This window comes from Juglans microcarpa x Juglans regia, chromosome 7S, assembly GCF_004785595.1.
Source record: "Juglans microcarpa x Juglans regia isolate MS1-56 chromosome 7S, Jm3101_v1.0, whole genome shotgun sequence".
NCBI classification, from domain to species: Eukaryota; Viridiplantae; Streptophyta; class Magnoliopsida; order Fagales; family Juglandaceae; genus Juglans; species Juglans microcarpa x Juglans regia.
Window position 1 is genome coordinate 18,499,982 of NC_054607.1, and position 24,983 is coordinate 18,524,964.

The window sequence follows — 24,983 nt, forward strand, 5'->3', positions numbered from 1 at the left end:
TTTATAGATTTTTGGCACGCAAGCACGCAACGAACCCATATATAGGATCATTGATTCGGTGCGTCTTCTCTGATCTTCCTTGCGCGCGGCGAAGTTACCAGAGCTCATGGAGGTCGTACCTGTGGAGAACGATGAATCGAAGAACTTCAAAACGCTGTTCTCATTCTATTCCAGCTATCTATGGAACCGAGTGGTCGGTTTGTTGCCCACTTCAGCCTCTAGTTTTCTCGGGAAAATCTCATATCTCTGTCGCCAAGCAGCTAGCGCCCGGTTCCGGGGGCACAGAGAATGTCTTCCCCTCCCGTTGGCTTCTGACTCTCTAGACTCTTATATGTATGCTACCTCTTCATTCTTTTTCTAACTTGTTATACATTTATTTTTGCATATGTCTTGTTTGGCGCCGAGAAAGTGGATGAAAAGTATTTCGGATTTGGCATTTTATCTTGTTTCCAGGGGTAATGAAAAACTCTACCAAATTGGGTTCAATACTTCTCGCTACATAAGCTGCCATTTCGTAAAGTTCTTGTTTTGAGTTTTCTTTTACATTGAATTGCTGTAAGTGTTCATTCTCTGTCAGGTTTTAATAATTGTATTGTTGTACACTTTGAGTGGTTGTGTAAACGCCCCGATGTTGGAGGTCCAGAGAGTTAACTTCCTATTACCTGATAATCAATTTCAACAATACTAATATGTTCTCCAAATCCAAATATATATTTCCAAAGACTCCAAATCAAACATAAATTCCTCTAATCTGATTAACTACACATACTTATCTGTTAGATCCTCAATACAATAAACCAAATAAAATAGATTTATTGCTCCACATATCTCAAATAACATGGTAAAATAAACCAGAGTTTACATAAATCTCCATAAACCACCTAACATACTGAAACCCATCTACTGAATAAAAATAAATCCACCAACAGCAATAGTACCCCGAGGTACTCAACTACTATCCTTAGCTAATCTTGCACACGCCCTCTATTATTGATCCCCAGTTGAACCATCAAAGTCATCTGAAATATTGTGAAGATAAATAGGTGAGTTATCAACACTCAGTTCAGAGAACATATACTAATATGTAAACATGAACATTTATAGAGTTCAGAATGTGGAACAAAACATTTACTTTCAGAATGCAGAATCGAAACATGTTACAAAATATCAAAGCGAAACTTTTAGAAAACATTCTTATTCCAAAAAAAATCCTTTGACATATCATAAACTGAGACATCATTTTTATATCATATCAGAGCATCACATCGGGATAGAGATCATATTTAACCCCTGTGATAGGGTTATAAACTACTATTTTACCCGTGACAGGGCCGTATGCCACTATTATACCCGTAATTGGGCCATATACCATGTTTAACCCATGTGATAGGGTTATAAACCACCATTATACCCGTGATGGGGCTGTATGCTACTATTATACCCGTGGCGGGGCCATATATCATTATTATACTCGTGGCAGGGCCTTAATGGAAACAAAATAGAAACAACATTGGAATCAGATTATAATTAGATTCAGAATAAAAAATTCATGCCAAGGTTTTTAGATGACACATCGTATCAAATCAGAGTACTGAATAGTTTTGGATCATTTCATATATTCAAAATAACATAATCAAAGCATATTCATTTAATCAAAGCAAAACGTTTTTAGATCTCATATTCGCTCTTTTTCGGAGTTCAGAAATAGAATGATAAAATAATCTCATGTCTACACCAGTCATGACGAAAAATACTCTCTTTATTCAGATTTCATAAGTATGTAGAATACATATCTGAGGTTGTTTTCAGGTTTCTTTTCAAAGCAAGCATGCATATTTTTAAAATCAACCCCATTTTATTTCTTTTATGTAAAGTCTAGTACAGAAATCCTGCTTACCTGACTCTGGTAGTATATTCTCTATGTTTTGGGACCGTAGTCTAATTGTATCATGATAACTTAAATTAGAAATATTTGTACACGGGTTATTAACTCATACTAGCACATAACCTTAGCTAACTAAATTCCATCATCCTAAGAATAGAGCAAAACAAACTTATAAACACTTAAATTTATAAACAGCCCAACAACTTCCTGATTTAACAGTTAACCAGCCATGAATATCAATCCCAAATATACAACATCAACACAAACAACATATAAATCCAAGACCACTCATCAACTCAACACCCCACATGTACACCCAAAACAGCCAACCCATTGACTCCAAGCATCCACACAACTTACCACACGTCCAACACAACCAGCCTAAAAAAATCATCTCACAAGCTGCCAAGAACAACCCCGGACAGCTACCTAATTCCACCCTGTACAGCCACCAATCAACTCCATCCACCACACATCAACCCAAGTCACTACACTTTAACAATTAGAAAAGGCATAACACAACCAACATCTCCAACTCTATTAATTATCAGTTTCATCATATAAGTAGTGACAGAATTATCTTCCAAAACTCATTAACGTATAGATTTCCTAATAACAACATAATCACAAAACTAAAGTTTGAATTTCCTTACCCAAATTTTGTTACTGTGATAAAATGAATTCGATATCGAGATGAGGTTGTCTAACACTAATTTCAATGCCCTATGATACCAAGTAGTGGTGTTAAAAATGAGATTTACAACTGTGTTTAAAACACGCCAAAATAAATTATGTGAGGCTAGGCAATGTGATGTAACATACCAAGAGAAAAACAGCTAACACGGCTGAGGTGAATCCATGGTAGTGCAACTTCAGTATCGGCACGGAGAAGCAGCACAACGGTAGATCACGATGGCTGAAGCCAAACAAAGGTGAAGAGATGAACATAGAGAGAGAGATATGAAACTTTAGAGAGAGAATGAATGAAGAGTGGGCTTACCGGCGTTAAGTGTGCGTACGAAGAAGGGCATAACCCAAGATTAGTGGCCTCGATGTACAACTCGGAAATGGGCGACGACACACACATCTATAGTCAAATGGAGGTGAAGTGGTAAGGCTTAGAGTTTTGTTTCATCACAACCCAAATTGCCATTAGTGTTCAATTAAAACACAGAGAACGATAGAGTGAAAGAGAGAATGAGAGGGAGAGAGGGTGGGTGAGATCCTTACCAGCGTGTGCGGAGTATGGCAGTAGACCGAACGGAGATGAGAGAAGAGAGAGTACCTGTGGGGAAAATGAGCCCAACGGATGAAGAGATCAGTTGTGGAAATGGGGGTTCGAGTGGGGTGTTTGAATGAGACTGGGGTGGAGGTTACAGAGACGTGGGAGAGGAAATCAGAGATAGAGGGAATCTGAAAATCAAAAGGGAAAGGGGAAGGAAAAACTATTAGGAGTGGGCGAAGGGAGGAAGAAGAGAGTGTAGGGAGCTTACCTAAACGGTGTCGTTTCGTGGTGTGGGCTGCCATTCTTGCGGGCCTAGGCCTGGGCCTGGGTATTACAGGTTGTATGTATATAACTGTTTAAACTTCTGGGTTAGGAATGCTTATATAAGGTACTGATGCTTATATCCAATCCCCGGATAGGGGGATCATTGACATTTCGCACCTATTGTTTGCAGATGATACTCTTGTGTTTTGCGAACCAGATTTGAGTCAGGTGCGTGCGCTAAAGGCGCTGTTGTTGTGTTTCGAAGCAGTTTCTGGGTTGAAAGTGAACTTTGACAAATCCGAATTGGTACCAATTGGAGTGGTGTCAAACGCTCGATAGCTGCCAATACGTTGGGTTGTAAGATAGCCTCTCTCCCCTTGATGTATCTGGGACTTCCATTGGGGGCAAGAGCACGGTCACTCTCTTTATGGGAGTCAGTGATTGAGAAGATCGAAAAGAGATTAGCAAGTTGGAAAATGATGTATTTGTCGAAAGGTGGAAGGCTCACTTTGATAAAGAGTACACTTTCTAACTTACCAATATATTTTCTCTCATTATTTCCTATACTAGCTAGTGTGGCGCACATAATTGAAAAACTTCAACCTGATTTTTTGTGGGGAGGTTTGGGGGAGGAGTTTAAATTCCACTTGGTCAAGTGGGAGACAGTATGTCGTCCTATATCCAGCGGTGGCTTGGGCATTAGAAATGTAAGGACCTTCAATCGAGCGTTACTTGGTAAATGGCTTTGGAGATATGGGAAGGAACCCAATGTCTTGTGGAGAGGGATGATTGGGTGCAAATATGAAGACGAAGGGGGGGGGGGGGGGGGGTTGGAGCACCAAAGAAGTTAGAGGTACTAATGGAGTGGGTATGTGGAAATATATTAGAAGAGGTTGGGGGGTTTTTCTTAGACACACTCATCTTCAGTTGGGTGATGGGTCCAGGATTAAATTCTGGAAAGATATATGGTGTGGCGATAATGCTTTACAAGACCGTTTTCCCTCACTATTCCATATTGCTAGTGCTAAAGAGGCTTCAGTGGCGGATGTAATGGGGATGGTGGGTAGACAAGTTCATTGGGATATTAGCTTTAATAGGGCAGCACAAGACTGGGAGATGGACAGTTTTGTTGAGTTTTACAGCCTCCTATATTCTGTGAAGCCAAGTAATCAACAAGCAGATGGTTTGGGGTGGTTACCCTCTCGGAGAAGTGTTTTTTCGGTTCGTTCATATTATAAGGCTCTCACCCAAGAGCCTAATACTCAGTTTCCGTGGAGACAGCTTTGGAAGCACAAGGCGCCTCCCAAAGCTGCTTTCTTTGTGTGGACAGCAGCATTGGGCAAGATATTCACTACCGATAATTTGAGGAAGCGGAGAGTTATTATAGTAGATTGGTGTTGTATGTGCAGGGGAAGGGGAGAGTCGGTATCCTATTGCATTGTGAGATTGCAAGGGCTTTATGGTATGAGGTATTGAGTAGAATAGAGATGGCTTGGGTGATGCCGGAGAATGTGGTGGCAACGCTGGCGAGCTGGCCAAACATTGGAGGAATGAACCAGATCAAAGCAGTTTGGAGGATGATCCCAATGTGTATCATGTGGTGCTTGTGGCAAGAACGTAATGCGCGGACGTTTGAAGACAAGGAGAGAACGTTAGAGGAATTGTTAGCATTATTTTATAGCACACTTTGTATTTGGGCCATTGCTGTTGATTTTAATGGCATGGTCCTTCATGATTTTCTTGTCTCTCTAGTGTCCTCTTAGGCAGGGCTTCCTATTGTATATACTAGGCTAGGCCTATTCTTTGAGCAATATAGTTTTCTTACTTATCAAAAAAAAAAAAAAAAAAGGTACTGATGGGTTTCGTTTTTAATAGTCAGTGCCTTCGAGATTTCTTCCAGTGCATGATGAGTGTTCTATGTGCCTTTTTTTAAATAAGAAAAAAAATTAGTTGGGATTTTTATTTTGATTCCTATGAAATGCTGAAATGTCTTTATGTGGGCCGCATTTTGACCGAAGGTAAAGTTTGTGAAACTGTTGTCTTTAACTCTTCAACAATTTGATATAACTTATTTACTCAGAAAATGGATTCGTTTGCTTACAAAGCATGCTACATTTGATCAAAATAAGTTTGCTTTTTGGGGAAGAAATTAAACTATTGGTTAAATGTTCTGCACACCAGGGTTTTGAAGAAGCCATCTAGAGTTTATGATGTTTTGGAAGATATTTTAAAGCATACGCTGTTCAATTTGCATAACATCCAGAAGAATTTGCAGTTTTGGCAATCTAGGGCGGAGGTTAGTAAATTATATGATGCATCCCAACTGATAGTGTAGGTTACCCATGAACTTTTAAGTAGTGTTATCTAATTTGTCCTCATTTTTTCTGAGTTTATTTCAGGGATCAAATGCTCGTAAAATGTACTTTATGATCTTTGAGAGAGGGCCACGGGCTTTTATTCATGGATCAGTTAAGTTGATACGTGTATGTGTTGCCGAGGGTTCTTCCATGCAGCATCTGTGCCATTCTGCAGCATCTCACATATCTGAGAGAATAAAAGTCTTAAGTTGCTTACGATCTGAGCTTGCTATATTCTTGGCTCAGGTTTGCTTAACCTCATTCTTGTTTCATTTTAAGCATCCAAAGAGTATTGGGTTTTCCATTTTTTTATAAGTAAAAAAATTATCAATCAACACAAAGGACGCACCCTAGTTGCAAGATGTATAACAAGAGAGTCACCTATCTAGGATTAAAAACAGATACGAGAAAGTCATGAAATTGGACCATCTTGAGATAGGATTTTTGCCTTCCAGCCAGATAAATTTTGAACACTTTTTCTTTTATCTCTCTGAATGATAACGTTTTGGACTTGTGGAAAAATATGGGGAGTCCTAGATGTTCAGTGCCAAGTTGCAGAGGTTAAGAATTGCTCTTATCTCTCCTTTCTTATTCTGGGGTGCATTCTGGCTAAAACAAATTGCTGACTTCCTTTCATTTAAGGCTTGGCCTGACCAGGAGCAGCACGTTTGTAAACACTCCTTAGGGGTTTCTGCTTCATCTCTGTTTGCCCTGCTAAAAAGAATTATCATCAGCAAACAGCAAACAGTAAAGTTGAATTAAATCTCTCGTCTTAGGATCAGCCTGGAGAGAACTTCAACTCCCAGAATTGAGAGGAATGGTGATTGAGGATGTTGCAAACCTCGAGTAGGTTTGATGCTGTCAGAGGAAAGCATGTATTTTAAAGTAATAAAGTTTTGAGCTCCTTGAGGGTCCGTTTACTATCTCAAAACTCCTATTGTTTCTTTCTCTCGAAACTCACCTTCCTTGGTGTTGCACTCCATTGTGATCAATCTGGTTATTGGCCGTTGGGAAGGGAATGAAAGGGGATCCTTTTTCCTCTTATTCCCTTTGGTGAAGAGAATTAGTGTGAAAGATAATCGGTTGGTTTTTGGAGGAAACCTAGGCCTCAAAACACCAACTGTCAAGGATAAAGCTCACTGCTTTATATGTGATACCATGTAATCTTATATAGATTACGGCTTAAAGGAATGATAACTACAAAGAACAATTCTCAAGTACTAGTGTTTATCCGAAAGGATAAAAGTACACATGAATTTAAAATAACTTAAAGATAAATGATAGTAATAAACAGATTCTAAAATAAAAGTGCAATGCTTTAGCCACAAAGAGATCTCATAGAAGTAAAACCACAAACTAACGTGGTATGATGTGGTACGTTAGATTGTAAATCTACTTTTATTGTAAAGTAGATCTAACGTATCATATGAAGTTTTGTCAGTTTGTGGGTTTACTTTTGTGGAATCTCTTTGTGGCTGTAGCTCTTCTCAAAATAAAATACTTCTCGCCAGGACTTATTCCCAACGATGTGATCTTTCTACTGCCATGTGAAAATGTCCCATGCAGATTCTCTGTTCCTAACTTCTCTGTTACCTTCCCAACACTAGGTGGGTAGGAACAACCTTCCATACTGCTGTAATTTGTGGGCTTCCTTTTAACCCACTATGTGAATAAAAAAAGGCTCGCGACCCTTTTGTGTATGGCGCAAGCCAAAATAACCACGTCTGAAGAAGTCACCCTACAAAGCATTAGGCACCTCATGATGGAATAAGAGATGGTCAACAAACTGCCCACTCCTCTTGCACATTCATGTTACACCTAAGGTTATATTGAGAATATGCATAACCCACATTGAGTGGGTAGGCTAATAAGTTAGTCATGAGTGCTAGTTCTATGTTGGCTACTTACCAGGTGAAATTGGGTTTTATAAGTGACTAAGGAAATTTTAAAGTGACTAGACTTTTTGGGGTTATAGCTTAAATGTGGCTAGCGCTTTCCCCAGGTCGTTGCATGTGGCATCAGTCATGTTTTGATTTGGAGCCTGTGTTATGGGCCCACTATGCTTTGGCTGCGCTGGCCATATCTGAGTTATACCCCCAAAAGACTACTCAATTTGAAGTGTTTCTAGAATCACTTAGGTGGTAGCATGTGGTATGATATGTCATGTATGCTTACCATAACTAATGAAATTCCTATTTTTGATAAAATTCCTATTTACTGATAAAAAAAAAAATGAATATTCTTTTGTGGGTAGATAAAAATATTGAAAAGAAAAAGAAATCATTAAATTATGTCCCGTGTACTTGGCCTATACCTTCTTTTCTTATGAACAAAACTTCTTGATTACCTATCAAAAAGGAAAAAAAAACATTAAATTCAAGGTCAAGCTTAGAAGTGAAAAAAACCCAGCTAGAGTATATTATTCAATATTCTACATATTTAGAAGAGTATTGTTGGATTAGCAAGCCATTTTTTTGTTTCCAGAATTCTTTTTTGCCGGTATTATGGTATTCTCCCTAAAAGATCACTATAAAAGAACTTACCAAAATGAAAAAAAACATACACATCATTTTCGTCTGAGGGTATAAATATAGTTGATTTTTTCTGCCTCAGAATATATATTTTTTTGATAGGTAATCAAGAGGAAGCGAGTTATTAATTGCCGTCTCAAAATAATGAGACATCGCATATACCTCTCAAATTACATCAAACTGAAAAATGATATTTTTTTCAACACTTTTTTTTATCAGTAGATCTTTTTTCAAAACTTTGCTGGGTTTAACTTCATATAAAGGGATATATAGGCACGTATATGCTAGCTTAGCTAAATTTTCATGTATTACCTAATAACTTCATTTATTTCTTGTCTTCCTTTTCTTCAAGAGTCTATAATCAGACTTTTATTCAATTTCATTTATAGATTTATGTGGAAGTTGATAGATTTGGGGAAGAGTTAGTGACGGATCCAGAGACTTCATTGCCTGCATTATTGGCCACAATTAATGGTCTATTTTCAAATTTAGAGGCATCAATTGGACTTCTCCATGCAACCTGTCAGGTGACTATATAAACATAAGAATCATGTTTTTCATCACCATCTTGTGGTGATCACTGTTTGCTTCTCCACTATTTTCATTTGTTTGATTGTAGTTACCATGCTGTATGCACGTGTATAAATATTCTATTATTCTTTGCTGTACATGCAAATTTCAATTTTTAGTTTTTCCCTCTTATTCAATGATCACTTTGCAGAGGGATGCTCCTATTGAAGGCGGCTACTCGGGCCTGCTAAAGTTTGAGAAGCTACTTGGAGTAAGTCAGGAAGGCTCTCAGTGGACTGATTGTGAAGTTGGAGATGCTATCAACTTGATTTATCGAAATATTCATAAACTCGACTCTTATTTATCTGATCTTGTAAGAGCTTCTGCCATATTTGATGCTTTGTGAAGAATTTGTTCTCAGATTTATTGGAATGATATTTAACATACCTTAGTGTATGATTATCTCATAAAACCTGTGTTTGTATTTTTTTTATTTCCTTATTTTGGTTGGGGATCATCCCATTTGTTTTTTATAAGGAAAGTGATCATCCTATAAATTTGTAGTACCTGCTTATATGATCTTTCATAAACTTTTAGTACCTGCAAATTATGGAAGCCTTTCCAAAAATGAGTGATTTCTATGTTGAATACTTGTAGAAGAAAAATATGACAAGTGCAGTTTGCAGTGGTTCACTTTGATTTGTGTTGGTCTTCTGGATCTCATTAGCAGTTCACTTTGATTTGCTTCTGATTTGTGTTCTAATTCTGCAAATCATTATTACAACATTTTTTCAACATCATTTAAGGCATCAATGTATATACAGTAACACTACTTTATATCCCTTGCATACCTTTCCTAAGTTTGGGCTTTGATATGCTGAAATGCTGTATATATCAACGCAAATCCATCATTCAAACTTCCTCTTAGAGCACAGAGCTAATATTGATTTTTGGTATGATATCTAAATGTCTTGTGCGATTGAATACCGATGCGGTTGATCCTGTAGTGACATTTTGCAACATGTTCTGTGTTTTAAGATATTTGTATTACTTGCTATATTGTTTGATTCAAGTTTGTTAATTATTTTGACATTTAATTGATTTTTTCCCTATATTCTATCGATTATATTTGGTTAGTACTATGGATTTTCTGCTAGTGATTAGTATACATGTGTGAAGTTGTGTGATAGCATTGTAATGTGAAACTTAGGCTTGATTGTGGAGCCTCCTTAGGTTTGGTTTGTAAAGATTATGGTGTTTCCATTCCCTTTCATGTTATATAAAGTATAAAATTGACTGAGCTTGTTCCAAATGGTATTTTAAGTCATAGTGGGTGCTTCGATATGGAATGCGTAGAGATAAAAAAGACCTGCAAAGGAGAAAGCGCTATTTTAGATCGACATACACATTGAGAGATGAAAGTTAGGAGAGCATATGGTTAGCTATTCAAGTAGTCTTCTTCGTAAATGATGGATACCAGGTGCAGTTTGTATTGACCAGTGCAATCGTGAGCACGTTAAGTATCCTATCTTGGGAGTACATCTCCAAGAATGAAACTCATGGGAATTGATGGAGCTCCACAAAGCTGGGGAGCCTGTGGTTTGATTCAATGCAAAATGAAGAATTGTTCTCAGGCTTGACATGTTGTGAACCTATGTTTTTAACCTTTCGTTGTTCTATCATTTTTTAAACATTTGTATAAAACGTTGACATTTGACTATTCATGCTTTTTGGGTTATATATAAATAGGAATCTCTGAGAAATTTTCCGAAGAATCCATAAATGTGGTGAAGTCATCATTTTTCTATAATTTGTTAACGAAGTATTATGTAAGAAACTAAAGCAACCTTATTTGAAGTCCAACCACATGCTTCATTTTGCAGCTAATGGCTTTCAAGTTTTCTAGCAGGGGGCATTGAAGTCAAACTACTTTTTTCTTCTTGGGGTGGAGTGTTTATTTGGGCACGTCATTTAGTGGGGATGATATAGGTGTTTCCGAGTTGGTTGGAGTTTGGGGTGTAAGGTGCTCTGCCTACCTGCAGGTCTTCGGAGTTGGTGTTGGGTGCACTGTTCAATGCCCAAACAATGTGGAACACTTAATGGAAAGATGGAGTAAAGATTGGTTAGCTGGTGAAATTTGTACTGATCTTAGGGTGAGGATTATTCTTACTAAAACACCTTATTTAGTTTTTCTATGTATTTCCTATATCTTTTTACAATGTCTAACCACATTTCTAAGAAATGGCAAAAACGAAAAAGGGATCTTGTCGGAGTTGGGGTTGGTGAAGAGGTCCGATTTCACTGTGGATTGGAGTGGCGTGTGTAGTCCTATTATGTGCAGCAGTTTGTGGAAGTGCAAAAGATGAGAATGTTCAGCTAAGTTATGTTTAGAAATTGGCTTTGGACATATAACGAGAAGGGGGACCAATTTGGAGGTATTGTGAGGACAAAGAGTGACTTTTGGAGAAATGTTATTGGACTGTAGCACTAGTAAGAAGGCATGATTGATGCAGCCTAAGCGAGATCATCGGAAAGGATTAGGAGCTGTCTGATTTTACCTAAGTTTGTTGCGTTTGGAGGAACCTGTAGTTAGAGCATGGGATTAGAAATTAAGTGGGCATTTTGAGACTGGAAGGTTATAAATTGCGGACTCATTATTTGAGTCGTTTCAACTAAGTTTTGCTAGGAAAATGGCTTTGATGTACAGTGAAAAGGGGGGGGGGGGCACTTTGGAGGTATTGTAAGGGGAGTGACTTTTGGAGAATTGTTATTGTACTGTAGCACTTGTGAGAAGGCCATTTGATGGGGAGCAGCTTTTGCACAAGTGAGGTATTGTGACATGCCCGCACCAATCCATATCGGATATGTGTCTGCAGCAGATTGAAATTTTGTTTGGAAGTATCCTTTCTTCCAGAGGTTATTTGGCTTGAACTAAGTAATCAGACCTTTGATGGAGGAGCATTTCTTGTTTAACAAGTGCAAAGGTTTATATTTAAAATATTGTAAGAATGACTTCACTATTTTGGGCAATCTCCCGAGGATTTCTTGTACACTTCCTGTTTACTTTTAAGCATCCATCCTTAATTCTATTAAATATTTTTTCTACTGATATCAAACGAAAAGCCTGCAATATCCAGTATGAGTGTTGTGGAAGCGATTTGATATGCATATAATGTGTATGTTTCATAAATGCACATGATGTTGCTTAAATGGACTGGCCACTTTTAAATAATTCTTTATTAATTGAATGTTACTTATTAGCTCAAACAGGGATATCATTAAATTTGGTTTGAATATTGTTGGATGTTTGATAGCAGAATAATTATTCAAAGTTGCGTCTGCCTGGGTGAGTTTGTGTGATTGATAGGCTTATGTGTTGGTTTATTGCGTAGTTTGATCAGGTCCGAGACATGATTTGTGCTTGCATTTTCTTCTCTTAGGTTGCCAAACATCGGAAACCCAGAAAGATAACTTTACACTGGGTCCGCTATACATGTGGTGCAGTTGGCCTCTCCATTTGTTCTTTTTGGGTCCTACAGCATAGTAGTTTGATGGGAAGTCCTGACATTGACAACTGGATTCGTGAAGCAAGGGACTCGACTGTTAGCTTTTTCAAAGATCATGTAGAGCAACCGGTATGTTCGTACTTGCTGTATTTTACTATGTTGCTTTCAAAGTAGCAGTTACATGTATGTGACTTACTTTTGCTTTCATGAACTTGCAAAATTAGATTTAAGGTGTTCATTCATTAATAGGTGACAGATTCATAGGCAGAGGAAAGGAATACAAAGGTCCAGCCCTAGCAAAAATGTCCCATGGTGAAATTATATCCAACAGAACTTCCCACTGCCAAATAATGGAATATTTTCATGATTCTTGCATGATTTTCTTGTATCTTTTCCTATCTCTAGATATGCGTCTCTCTTTTATACAACTGGTGTACTTGGATTAACCATTCCAAACTTTGTAATGAAATCTAGGTTCTTATAAAAAAAATAGTGGAACATTTATCACATAAGGTGTTGGGCAGTTTATTGAAAAACGATGGTGTCGATTAAAAAGTATTATTATTTCGTCTTTACTAGTCACAACAGCGGCTGTTGAAGGGGTTTCATAAATGAATATAGTCAAAATCAATTGTGCAACCGGTGGGGATCAGTAATTGAATGATATTATCTTGTTGAAAGAGATTTCGTGGCGGCAAAAATCTAGAGCTTTGTGGTTGAAAGAGGAGGATCGAAGTACAAATTCTTTTCATAAGATGGCAAATTCCCACAGGAGAAACAATACTAGAGATGTTGATCATAGAGGGTGTAGCATGTACCGAGGCTCCTGTAATCAGAGATCATGTTGTTGGTGTTTTTGAACACTTGCTTACAGAACAAAGGGGGTGGCGTCCTAAGATTGATGGGCTGGCTTTTGACTCTATTGAACCACAGGATGTCTTGAGATTGGAGAGGCCTTTTGGGGAGGTGGAGATCCTTGATGTGGTGAGGAAGATGGCCAAAGATAAAACGCCTGGGCCGGATGGGTTTTCTATGGGATTTTTCCAAACCTGTTGGGAAGTGGTGAAAGAGGACTTGATGAAGGTGTTTCAGGAACTGATCATAGCTGGAAAATTTGAAAAAAGCCTTAACTCCACATTCATAGCTTTAATTCCTAAGAAGATAGGTGCATCGGATGGCAAAGATTTTCGGCCTATTAGTCTTGTGAGTGGGGTGTATAAGATTATTTTTAAGGTGCTTGCAAATCGACTGGGGAGGTGTTGGGGAAGATCATCACAAAACCCCAAAATGCATTTGTACAGGGAAGGCAAATCCTAGATTCAGTCCTTATTGCTAATGAGTGCATAGATAGCAGACAAAAATTTGGTAATTCTGGAATCCTATGTAAGTTAGATATGGAGAAGGCTTATGATCATGTTAATTGGGATTTCTTAATCTACTTGCTTGGGAGATGTGGGTTTGGGGAGAAATGGTGCTCGTGGATTAGATGGTGCATATCGACAGCGAAATTCTCGGTGTTAGTTAATGGCAACCCAAATGATTTCTTCCATAGTTCTCGAGGTCTGAGACAAGGAGATCCTCTGTCCCCGCTCCTCTTTGTTGTTGTTATGGAGGCCCTGAGCAGAATGATTTCGGCGTTGGTTAGCAATGGCTTCATGACTGGTTTCTCGGTGGGGGACCCCTCTAGGGGTATTATTAACATCTCTCACTTGTTATTTACAGATGATACACTTATATTTTGTGAGGTAGAACAAAACCAATTGTGGACACTGAGGGCACTCTTACTTTGCTTTGAAGCGGCATCGGGGCTGAAAGTAAACCTTGAAAATCAGAATTGGTACCGGTTGGTAATGTCCGTAATATCAGACAACTGGCTAACACTCTAGGATGCAAGGTGGCTTCCCTACCTTTGAAATATCTGGGCCTACCAGTGGGGGCTGCCCCAAGGACTGCAACAATATGGGATACGGTGATCGAGAGGATTGAATGTAGATTGGCTGGGTGGAAGAGACTGTACTTCTCAAAAGGGGGTAGGATCACTTTAATCAAAAGTACTCTCTCTAATCTACCAACTTATTTTCTATCTATTTTCCCAATTCCATCAAGCGGGGCGACCCAAATTGAAAAACTGTATAGGGAATTCCTTTAGAGTAGCATGGGGACCGAATTTAAATTCCACCTTGTCAATTGGAGTAAGGTATGTTCCCCACTTCCCATGGGAGGGCTAGGTGTTAGAAACTTAAAGATTTTCAATAGGGCATTACTTGGAAAATGGTTGTGGCGCTATAACACGGAACCGGAAGCCCTATGGAAATCAGTAATTGACCACAAATATGGAAGCATGTGGGGGGGGGGGGGGGGGGTTGGTGTAGTAGAGAGGTAAATGAGCCCCACGGATTGGGGACTTGGAAGTACATCAGTAGGGGATGGGAGGTTTTTGTTCGTCACACTAGAGTAGTGCTAGGAGATGGTTCTAGAATAAAATTCTGGAGTGATGTATGGTGTGGAAACAATAGACTAAAAAATTTATTCCCCTCAATTTTCAGGATTGGATGTCAGAAAGAAGCTTCAGTGGCGGACTTTATGGTGTTAACTGGAGATCTAGTACAGTGGAACATTGTTTTTAGTAGGGCGGTTCAAGATTGGGAAGTTGGTAGCATTGAAGAGTTCTTTCAATTGTTCTATTCCGTGAAACCGAGCCTCCAAGGAAATGACAAGTTGTGGTGGGTACCGGTTGGTAAAGGCATATTTTCAGTTCGCTCGTTCTATAAGTCTCTCACACAGGCCCAAAACATTCAGTTCCCATGGAAAAGGATATGGCGAAATAAGGCGCCTCCCAAAGCAACCTTTTTTGCATGGATAGCTTCATTAGGACAGATCTTGACAACGGATAATCTGCGACGACGTGGGGTGATCATATTAGATTGGTGCTGCATGTGTAAGAAGAGTGGTGAAACGGTGGATCATCTTCTATTGCATTGTGATGTTGCTAGAGCGTTATGGGCTGAGGTGTTCAACAGGATAGAGATAGCTTGGGTTATGCCTGCCACAGTGGAGGCACTCCTGGCTTGCTGGACCACTATAGGAGGTTAATCACAAATCAAAGTGGTATGGAAAATGGTCCCTATTTGTATTCTATGGTGCTTATGGCAAGAACGAAATAACAGGACGTTCGAAGACAAGGAGAGATCTTTTGAGGATCTTAGATCTTTTTTTGTTAGGATGTTATTTGTATGGTCCATAGCTATAGACTTTAATGGCTTAAACTTGGTTGAATTTCTTGTTTTCTCTTCTTCTTCCTAGATAGGTGTTTTCTCTTTGTATACCATCTTGTGTACTTTGGGCTATGCCTATTCTTTAATACAATCATTTACTTATAAAAAAAATATATATATATATTTGGAGCAAGATAAATCCAACTCCATTGGCTGTGGGGAAATTGCAAAAATTTCAAAATAGAAAAAATCATTGAGGACGACTGAATAAATTATCATCGTTTGCTCAAGCTCCACCCATCCTGTATAACATGGTGTAGTTCTTTAATTCATAATTGAATATTTTTTTTTATAAGTATTCATAATTGAATATTTTTACTTAATGCTTGCATAATTTTTTAAATCCGTAATGCATGCTAGTTAATTATGCTTTCTTATCGACTTTCTTGTACTCATTGAAGTTGAATCCTTGCTCCATAATTGAATAGGTGATAAATTGAGCTTACTGTTCTTCTTTAGACCCTCATTTTAGGACAGAAGGTGTATATCTGTCCTATTTTGTTGCTATCAGTTCTCTTTTGTTTATTCTTTGTGCATTACATTGTTTATATATCTATGGGGTTTGAAATTCTCAATGCTTAACTCAAATCTTTTTACAGCTTCGGTCTATTAGAGATGAACTTTTTGATACGTTCAGGAAGAGGCACAAAGGTGTCATGGAGCCTGAAGAGGTGCAGTTAACTTCTAATTCCTTGCGCAGGTTATTGCTTCTATTTCCACATTGTTAACCTTTTCCCATCATGCACATATAACATTTACCTTAGTGATGTCCATAAAAAAAATTACCTCAGTGATGTCTCAAAAGTTGTTTGGTAAACAGTGATTTTATCGAGAATCTATAAGTGCATGCTCCCACTTTAGTATGTATGGCGTTGCATCAAACTTCCATGTTTTTCCATGAAGTGTCCAATAAAAAATTGACATTTTGTAGAGAAAATATTGAATGACTTTGATCCTTTCTAAAGAAGTAAATTTCTATACTTGATATAAGTTGTCCCATTTATCTTTTTGTCCATCAAATTATACATATTTTTTAGCTGAACTTTCCTTCATCATGGAGTGCTAGGGGGATTGCATTTATAGTTGATATATGATTTTGCAGTGAACATGATTTGGGTTTCATAGATAATGTTTTACTCTAATCTTCACACATTTATCTCTTTGCTTGCAGAATGCTGTTGACATTCGGTGAGCAGACCAAAGGTCAAAAGTTCCCAGAGAATGCATCAGATCAGGAATTGCTGGAAATAGTGATGGAAAGGTGGTTGTCTTGCAGTGCTTGCTTATTTTAGTTACTTTGTAACTGTATTTTCTATTAGGTGCTTCAATATGACTGGAGAACTGTAGAAGAGAATAGTTCTGTCCTACTTGCCATTTTGAGGTTCCATTTATTTGCAATGGATTTTTTTCTTGAAACATCTTTCATTTGTTTCAGTATTGAATAAAATGAAAAATAGAAACAAATGTTTGGGATAAGGTTGTATTTGGGAAATTTACTTAGAAAATAGCTATAATGCTTTTAATAGTAGATATTTTGTGTAAATGACTGTGCCTAACTCATTAGCTATAGGTTCAAATGCATACAATGAAAGAACCCAATTCATGAAACAGAACCAAGGACGACACATGGACTTGCTTTAGAACCAGTTTCCCACTCCGAAACGGCTGACGGAGCTTTTGGAAAGGGTATTTCAAATATTGGTGCAGCTCCATTCACAGTTGTGCAAGATATTGTGGTAATGGACTAATGCTGTATATGTAAGCGGGGTGGAGAAGGCACTGGTCATCTTTTGCTACACTACAAGGTGGCTCAAGAGTCTAGACTTGTGTGCACCAATGTTCTTTACATTTCAGATTGTGTGGGTCAAGCTTGAGTGGGTGGTGGATTTGATGGCTTGTTGGTGAAATCCCCTCAGGAGGCACAACAGCATTTGGAGGATGGCCCCACTTTGTCTGCTGTGGTTATTTGGCAGGGACGTAATGCTCTGACATTAGAAGACTGTGAGAGTACAGTGTTTGACTTAAGAGCCATTATATTCAATACTCTTTATCCTTGGATGGCAGCGCATGGTAGCTTCCGCTCATGCTTTCTAGAGTTCTTAGAATTGTGTTCTTTTTCTTCATCCTGCTAGTTGGATGTCTACTATTGCATACTTCCTGTGTACTAGAGTTGCAGCCCTTTGCGTTTTGAATAAACTTAAAAAAAGGTTCAAAGGCCTGTTTATACTTGCAACTTTTTGGCCTTGTATATCAATCATAGTTAGCACATAATATGTGTTCAGTATAGGCTATATTGCAAATGAAGAAATATGGCTATCTTATGTCTATTTGATAAGTATCCGCAATAGATATTTAAGGTGTCCATAGGATATGAATTTGGATATCAATTTTTGTATATTTGGATATCAATTTTTGTATTGGATATTGTTTAGATACAGTAGATATGACATGGAGACCGTGACATTTGTGGTTAACTACTGGTAGGTGAAGTTTTGGACAGTTGCACGTATGCATATGAAAAAGAATTTTGTGATGAGGGAGAAGATCCTTGTTACCGCTTTCTGTCTAGACTCTTGAGATAATTGGTGAGTTTGTGGACCATCCCACTTTCCAGTTGCTAAGGCATGTTGGCCCTTTTTTGTGTTGCCTTTTTCATGGTAAAGGGCATGTCTAATTTGGATAGATTTTTATTGACAAGTAATTGATATTTTTTTAAAATACCATCCCCATATGGCCCACATACCTCATTGGAATATTGCCCATCCCGAGCATAGCCAAATTTTGCATCCAGCATGGCTTTCCACAAGGGCTCCCTTTCATGCTGGTATCGCTTGAGCCATTTCCCTCAAAGGGCCAGGTTGAACAAAAGGTCCTGATACTTGGGTTTAATATCGTGTTCATGTTAGGCGTTTGGCTTGTATAGAACTGCAAAAGCTTAAAGAGCCTTTCTGTCAGTTCTAATGCAAAGCATGGGACATATAGATAGATGTAGGATTTTTTTTAATGGAGCTGGAACTCCAGTTCGTTAGTTTAAGTTGCCATTGTGACAGATACTGTGTTCTTGGTTGGCAAGTGCTTTTCCATCCTTGTTCTGTCTTCCTTTTGGGGTTTCTAGACTTCCTTACTTTTAGACATCAATCAGCCTTTTGGCTCTTTATATTTAGGAACTATGGCTTTGACACTCAGATACTTTTACAAATATGCATTAGGTGCACGCATCTTGTGAGTATATCCAGTTTACTCTTGCTTTGTTTTCAGTTGACCTTGCAACATTACTCAAATGGATAAATTCAAGCCTATCATTGCGTAGGCTTAGCTGTGATAGTTTCAGCCTGATGCTTGCTCAATTGTGCCAAATTTATAATTTGATTCTTTCGAGCTAGATGGCAAGTGCTGATAACTTACAGGAAATATTACTGGATATTTATAACTTTTAACGGTGCCAGAAACAGAGAAAAATAACTAAGAATTATACTTGATCATAGAGAATTGTGCTACATATGGAATGCCTCTAGATTATCCTACTTGTATAAAAAAAATGTCTCTATATTATCCTAGGGTAGAGAGATTTACTTGAAATAACAAATACCTATGTATTCTCTAATCTCTTGGCCGCTGCATTCTCTAATAAAAAATACCAGTCCATTCATGACAAGGTAATTCAGCATAGTAACAAGAATACAGGGATGTTCATTGATTTCTTGGATGTAGGTATGAAAAGGAACTTGCGCATCCCATTCAGAACCTTCTTAATGGAGAGCTTGCTCGTGCTTTGCTCATCCAGGTAATATATGCAATCATTGATATGTACTTGTTTAGGCATTTAATGTAAACTTACGAATGTTTTGTTCCATCGCAGGTTCAAAAGCTGAAACTGGATATTGAGACGTGAGTGTTATTAATCGGTATCCTTGGGTTGCTATCCAATTTTATTGACAAACTAGTTTGTCTTATTTTTTTCTATTTCTGAAATTATTTTTTTGAACAGGGCAATGCTTGAGCTGGACCAGATTCTTAAGGCGAATGAGATCAACTTTGCTATTCTAGCTGCTTTACCAGCATTCTTCCTCTCTCTTATTTTGCTCATGGTAGTGCGTGCATGGTTTAAACAGGTAGGAAGACTGTAGATCTCCTCTGTTGTTTCTAGAGGATATTTTCATGTGTGAGAAGTGTATTTGCCTGTCTATGCATGCAGCGTTTGATGCAGTTCATTGCACTGTTCCAATTAAGGTCCCGTCTACAGTGACGTGGGCCAACATCCATGTTTGTTTCCTTGAGTAGATGGAATCATTTATTCATTTTTCCCTTGCTGATATAAGCTACTTCATGAGTCGTATAATTTCCATATCAAGGCTTTCTGTCACCGTTTGAGACATTTCTAACTCCAGTCTTCTTTCTACCCCAGAAAATCATAATTTATTTATGACCTATTTCTATTACGGTTGGAAGGTACTCTACTTCATGATTCCTTGAATGAGATACACTAGTTCATTGCCTGTGGTTCCTATCACAAACTTAACATAGCAATCTATCTGTAGTTATGCTGAGATTAAATTTAGCTTGAAGTTTGTCATTGATATTCAAAAACAGTAGGTTTCCTTTTCTTAATAGGTTATTGGAGCCAACTGTTCACTCACCAAATTCCTTTTATATCAATAAAATTTTACTTTTACCTATAAAAAAAAAAAACTGTTCACTCACCAAATTAGTCTCTCTTCTCTTTTAACCTCCTTGGATCCAGTTCCCTCCCCCCACCCCCTCTTTCCTCTTTTCTATTGTCTCGTTGTCTTCAGTGGGAGAGTGCTGTAATGTAGTTTACAATGCTACCACTTTCAACATCACTTATAGCAGCCAATCATCTGTTACTGACTGATGATTTTTAAAATAGAAATTTCTAAAAACACATAATTTTTATGTCTATTATTATATTTTTTTTTTTATCTAAATTACACTCTCCCCAAGATTTGAAAAATATAACCTTATACTACAGAACAGTTACTATCTTTCTTTGGGATTGGTGGGAAGCTTGGGATTGCCAGTTTTGGTAACAAGATTATATGCACTGGAACATTCAGGAATTATAATTAAAGATGTGTAGTTTTGAACAGATTCATTTTAGTGTTTTGTTCTGATTTAAAGAACAATAATGCTTCTGCGTCCAATCACATCTTGGCCCAAAACACACGTGCATAGACTGAGGCATGTTGCTATGAAACACGGAGCTATCGATCCATTGCATTTTTGGGCATCCAGTGAAGGATGATATTTCATTATAGAGGCCTGTATGGACATCACTGAAAGAGATTGAATTTTTCCTTTCACCTTTTGATGGAGTAACCTTCACTACCCACTGCAAGGAGTTATCAAACCTTTCTAAGTTCCGTTATCACTACAATTAGTTTTCTTTTCCTTCCCTCCCTGTTTAAGGCATAGCCTTATCTCAATTTTCGCTTTTGTAAAACAGGATACCAGAGCAGAAGGAAGGGGTAGAATGGCTCGGCTCCAACGGAGACTACTTATTGTGGAGGTTGAGAAAAGGATTATGCAATACCAAACTTATGTTGACCAAAATCGGGTAAGGAGTTAAATCAATTGTCAATTTTTATCGAAAGAATATTTTCTTTTTATGAGTGGCTACTTGCTTGTGTTTGTTTTACTTTTTCGGTATTAGAAAGAGCTAAGCCCATAGAAGCCATAAAATCATGAATTCAGGTTTGCAATGTTCCATTGCATATTATTAGTATGGATAGGACTTTCTGCAATGAATTTCATGTCAGTCTATATGAATTTTATGCATCCCTCAAGTAACATCCTGAATTAAACCTTCTCTTAAAGCCACAGTTTTGATGATAGGCAAAGAAAACTTTCCTTTTCAACTTTTAATGAGCACTACTATAGGCTGTCTTCTATCTCCCTGAATTACCCCTCCCACTTGCAAGTTGTTAGATTGAATTAACACCCTTTGCACTTATTCTCCGCTCGAGGAAATTTCTGCTAATATCTTAATATTTAATGCCACACTATCTCGTATGATTGGGTGGTAAGCATGATGTAGATTGGGGACAAGTTTACTAATGACAGAATTGTCTTAATATTTGGATAGTGTTCTATAGGATCTCTATTTCCTAGACTGCTTACTTTTGGTGGTGCACTGTCATAACTCTGGTGTTTTATGGTCCTACTTCGCAACCACCATCAGTCACAGCAACACATGCAAGGACACAAGGCTTCCATATACATTTGGGTTCTCTGGCAGAAATCTGCAACATCATCATTTACCTTCTATCTTATTGTGTGGCCAGATCTCATCATAGAAATTTAAAAGGGAACTGAAAAATAATTTACCGGATATATATTGTTTTAGAGTACGGCAAAAGTTCCAACAATTCAGTTGCATGTTATCGAGTATTTTGATCCAATTTCATAACTGGTATTTGACAATTATTGTTCCCAGGTTCTTGTGTACTTGAACTTATAAAAAAAAAGGTTCTTGTGTACTTGAATGAATGACAAGTATTTGGGCTACTTCCATCATTATTTGCGAATTAAGAAGATAATAAAACGTCACTTGCTTCAATAATAAAACACCACTCCTGGTTTAAAGTCGAAAAAAATCCTCACGTCATGTACTTTTCAGGAAAAGGATGCACAGTGTATGTTTGGACTGGTGTTGTACAGTCTCGATCGCCTATATCGTGCTGTTGAGAGGCATGCAAAAGCAACCGGGGAATGGCAGTGGTCAGTTTTATTTTGGCTGTTTTTGTGTTTCGATTCCTTCTTAAATGCATGTGTGCTTGCTTGTGTGCATGATGGGGGTGTGTGTGAGCACGAAATATATATATATATATAGAGAGAGAGAGAGAGAGAGAGAGAGAGAGAGAGAGAGAGGTTTGAGTTTAGACGCAGAGCTAACCAGTAATGCTATTTTGAACAGTTTGAGACAGGATATTATTGATCTAGGAAAGCCTGGCCTTCAAACTACTTATAAGCTCTTGGTGACCTCACGCATGGAGCGGATTTATGACTGCTTGCTTCCGGCATTCAAACGACATTAGCACTTCCATCTTTCTTCCTCCGTCCCCCTTCACTTTTTGCATTATAAATTGCTGCATCACAATTTTTGAGGTGCTAATTTTGCTTCAGAGATTTTTTGCATTTGTTTCATCCAATTTTTCCCTCTTTCATTTTCATCATGTGAAATTTAGAAAGACTCGAGTCTGGGACCTCTCTTCCTGAAAATAAAAATAACTTTGCTTGGATTATGGTTATAGCACATGATGTGTGTTTGGGGGAAGCTGAAGTTATATATGTTGCTTCTCCTTTTTTGGTATTCTGATATTTGAGAGAGAACTTGAGAGGCTGGTCAAACATATTATACCCCTTAAAGATGTTTTTTTTTTTTTTTTCAGAGTGAACTCCAGATAGATTGAAAGTGTAGTAGTCATGATCCATATCTTCTATATACACAATGCTACAGCATCAACATAGTTCATGTGTATTATTAATATTTATGTAATGCAGAATGAGGGAGAATAAAGCATTTGCCTTTTTCTCATGTTTATTAGTTGACCAAATGACATGTTCTCTTCCACAGTTTTAAAATTGAACATGGAGAAAGTCTTGTAGTAGCCGTTAACAAAAAAAGATCTTAATATCCAAATTACTTGGGGCCGATTTAGGAACACAATTATTTTTAGATATTCACAAATTATTTACTATTATTTACAAACTATTTTACTACTAGTAAGATGATCTAAGATATTCTTAGCTTCCAAACAGGGCCTTAATTTCCATGATCTCAACACAACCAAATATGTTTAACATAGTATTTGGTTAACACAAATACAAGGAGGTCAACAAAAGTGTCTACGACTTAAAAAAAAATAATAAATGAGGTATATAACAAAGTTATACAGAATAGCAAGAAAAAATTGAGCCCATTAGATAGTGATTTCTTTTCGGTAACAATTCTATAGAAATTAGGGATAATTTTTTTTTTCCTCTCTTGCGGTGCCCTTTTTAGTGGGTATTGTGGATCCATTGTGCAACATCACCTTTACCAACGTGAGATGTGTTGCTCCTTTTTAGTGCCAGGTAGTGTATGCCTTATTCTATTTGTAAGTTGACGTGGAGACACATCCTGCAAGTTACTAATAAGAGCATGTTATTTAATAATAATAATAATAATAATAATAATAATAATAATAAGTGCATGTTTGAACATTATGAGAATTTTCATAATTCTCATAATTTTTCATGATTTCAATCTCAAACGTCATTAAAAAATAAAACATTTTTCAATTTCAAAATTTTAACTCTTTCATCTAATAAATACTTAATCATTATTCAAATACAAAAATCAATATAATTTTTACAAACTTCACAACGAAAGTAATATTAGAAAATTACATTCAAGTAATTTTTTAACTTTATAATATTTTTATTCAATTCTTTCTCACATTTTTTAAAACTCAATGAAATATTTTCACTTAAACTATTTCATTACTATTAAATTCTGAGATACTCCAAGTGTCCAAACATGCCCTTAATTTGCAATAGAAGTTTGAAAATTAAGGTCCCGTTTAGATACAGAAATGGTTTTGTCTCATCTCATCTTATTATTGCAATTTTTTACAAATTACCACACAAAATATAATAAACAATTAAGTTTTTTCAAATTCTAAAAAAATAATAATATTAAAAAATAATATTCTACCAATATTTTATTCAACTCATCTAAAACCATCTCATCTCACTATCCAAACAAATCCTAAATCTTCATAAATCAAATTTGTCTTGTCAATAGTGTGAAATGTGTATTCTCTGCACTGGCTTGTGAGTAGAAGTATTTTTGTAGAAATTTCATTTTGTTATTTTTTATTGCTTGGATGGAGTTTTTAGATCTTGAGTCTGTGTTTTTCTCTCTATGAGAGCATCCTCATTTGCTTGACCAAATGAGAAGATTAGCTAAAATTTAGATAATTTGTACTAAAAAGACTCTACATTGGATTGGCCATCTCCAAAATAATTTGAATTTCTGCTACAGTGATTGGCCAAATATAGAAAACCATAATTGGTTCACCAAACATTAAAATAATAATTTCTCACTCCAATTAAGTTTAATCTCACTCCAAAGCTAAGTTTTGTGGGTAGAGATTTCATATTGTTGCTGAAGAGTTGTGAGTGCCCCAAGCAACCACATGCATAACAAAAATCAGAGTCTTTCGTATTTAAGAGAAACCCAAGTCTTGGCAGCATAAAACCTTGTTGAAGAGGTTTTGTGATGTCGATTTCTACTTTAAGCCTAATGAATTTCTTGTATGCTATTCCAAAAGTGGGATCTTCTTCAACCTTTATCAGATTTCCTAATGCGTTTCCAATTTTGGTAGCATTTCCTAGAGTCAAATGATCTAGCGGCAGTCCATGAATT

At 37.2% G+C, this 24,983-nt stretch overlaps 1 protein-coding gene across 1 annotated transcript; it reads left to right on the forward strand.

The window, feature by feature from the left end:
- LOC121241330 (protein DGS1, mitochondrial) lies at window positions 1-23,086 on the forward strand. The gene is made up of 14 exons (XM_041139057.1): window positions 1-333; window positions 5,556-5,670; window positions 5,774-5,977; window positions 8,652-8,789; window positions 8,984-9,145; window positions 12,213-12,407; window positions 16,153-16,253; window positions 16,725-16,814; window positions 19,265-19,337; window positions 19,413-19,441; window positions 19,542-19,665; window positions 21,018-21,128; window positions 22,191-22,291; window positions 22,488-23,086. Exons 1-14 carry the CDS (start codon window positions 107-109, stop codon window positions 22,606-22,608), a joined length of 1,791 nt encoding a protein of 596 aa, XP_040994991.1. The 5' UTR covers window positions 1-106; the 3' UTR covers window positions 22,609-23,086.
- The last annotated feature ends 1,897 nt before the right edge of the window (window positions 23,087-24,983 follow it).

Excerpts from the sequence above, each read along its gene's own strand:
- LOC121241330 (XM_041139057.1), top strand. The coding sequence starts at position 107 with ATGGAGGTCGTACCTGTGGAGAACGATGAATCGAAGAACTTCAAAACG. Across the intron at positions 12,408-16,152 it reads AAGATCATGTAGAGCAACCG|CTTCGGTCTATTAGAGATGA; the intron begins GTATGTTCGTAC and ends ATCTTTTTACAG. Across the intron at positions 19,666-21,017 it reads TGCGTGCATGGTTTAAACAG|GATACCAGAGCAGAAGGAAG; the intron begins GTAGGAAGACTG and ends TTTGTAAAACAG.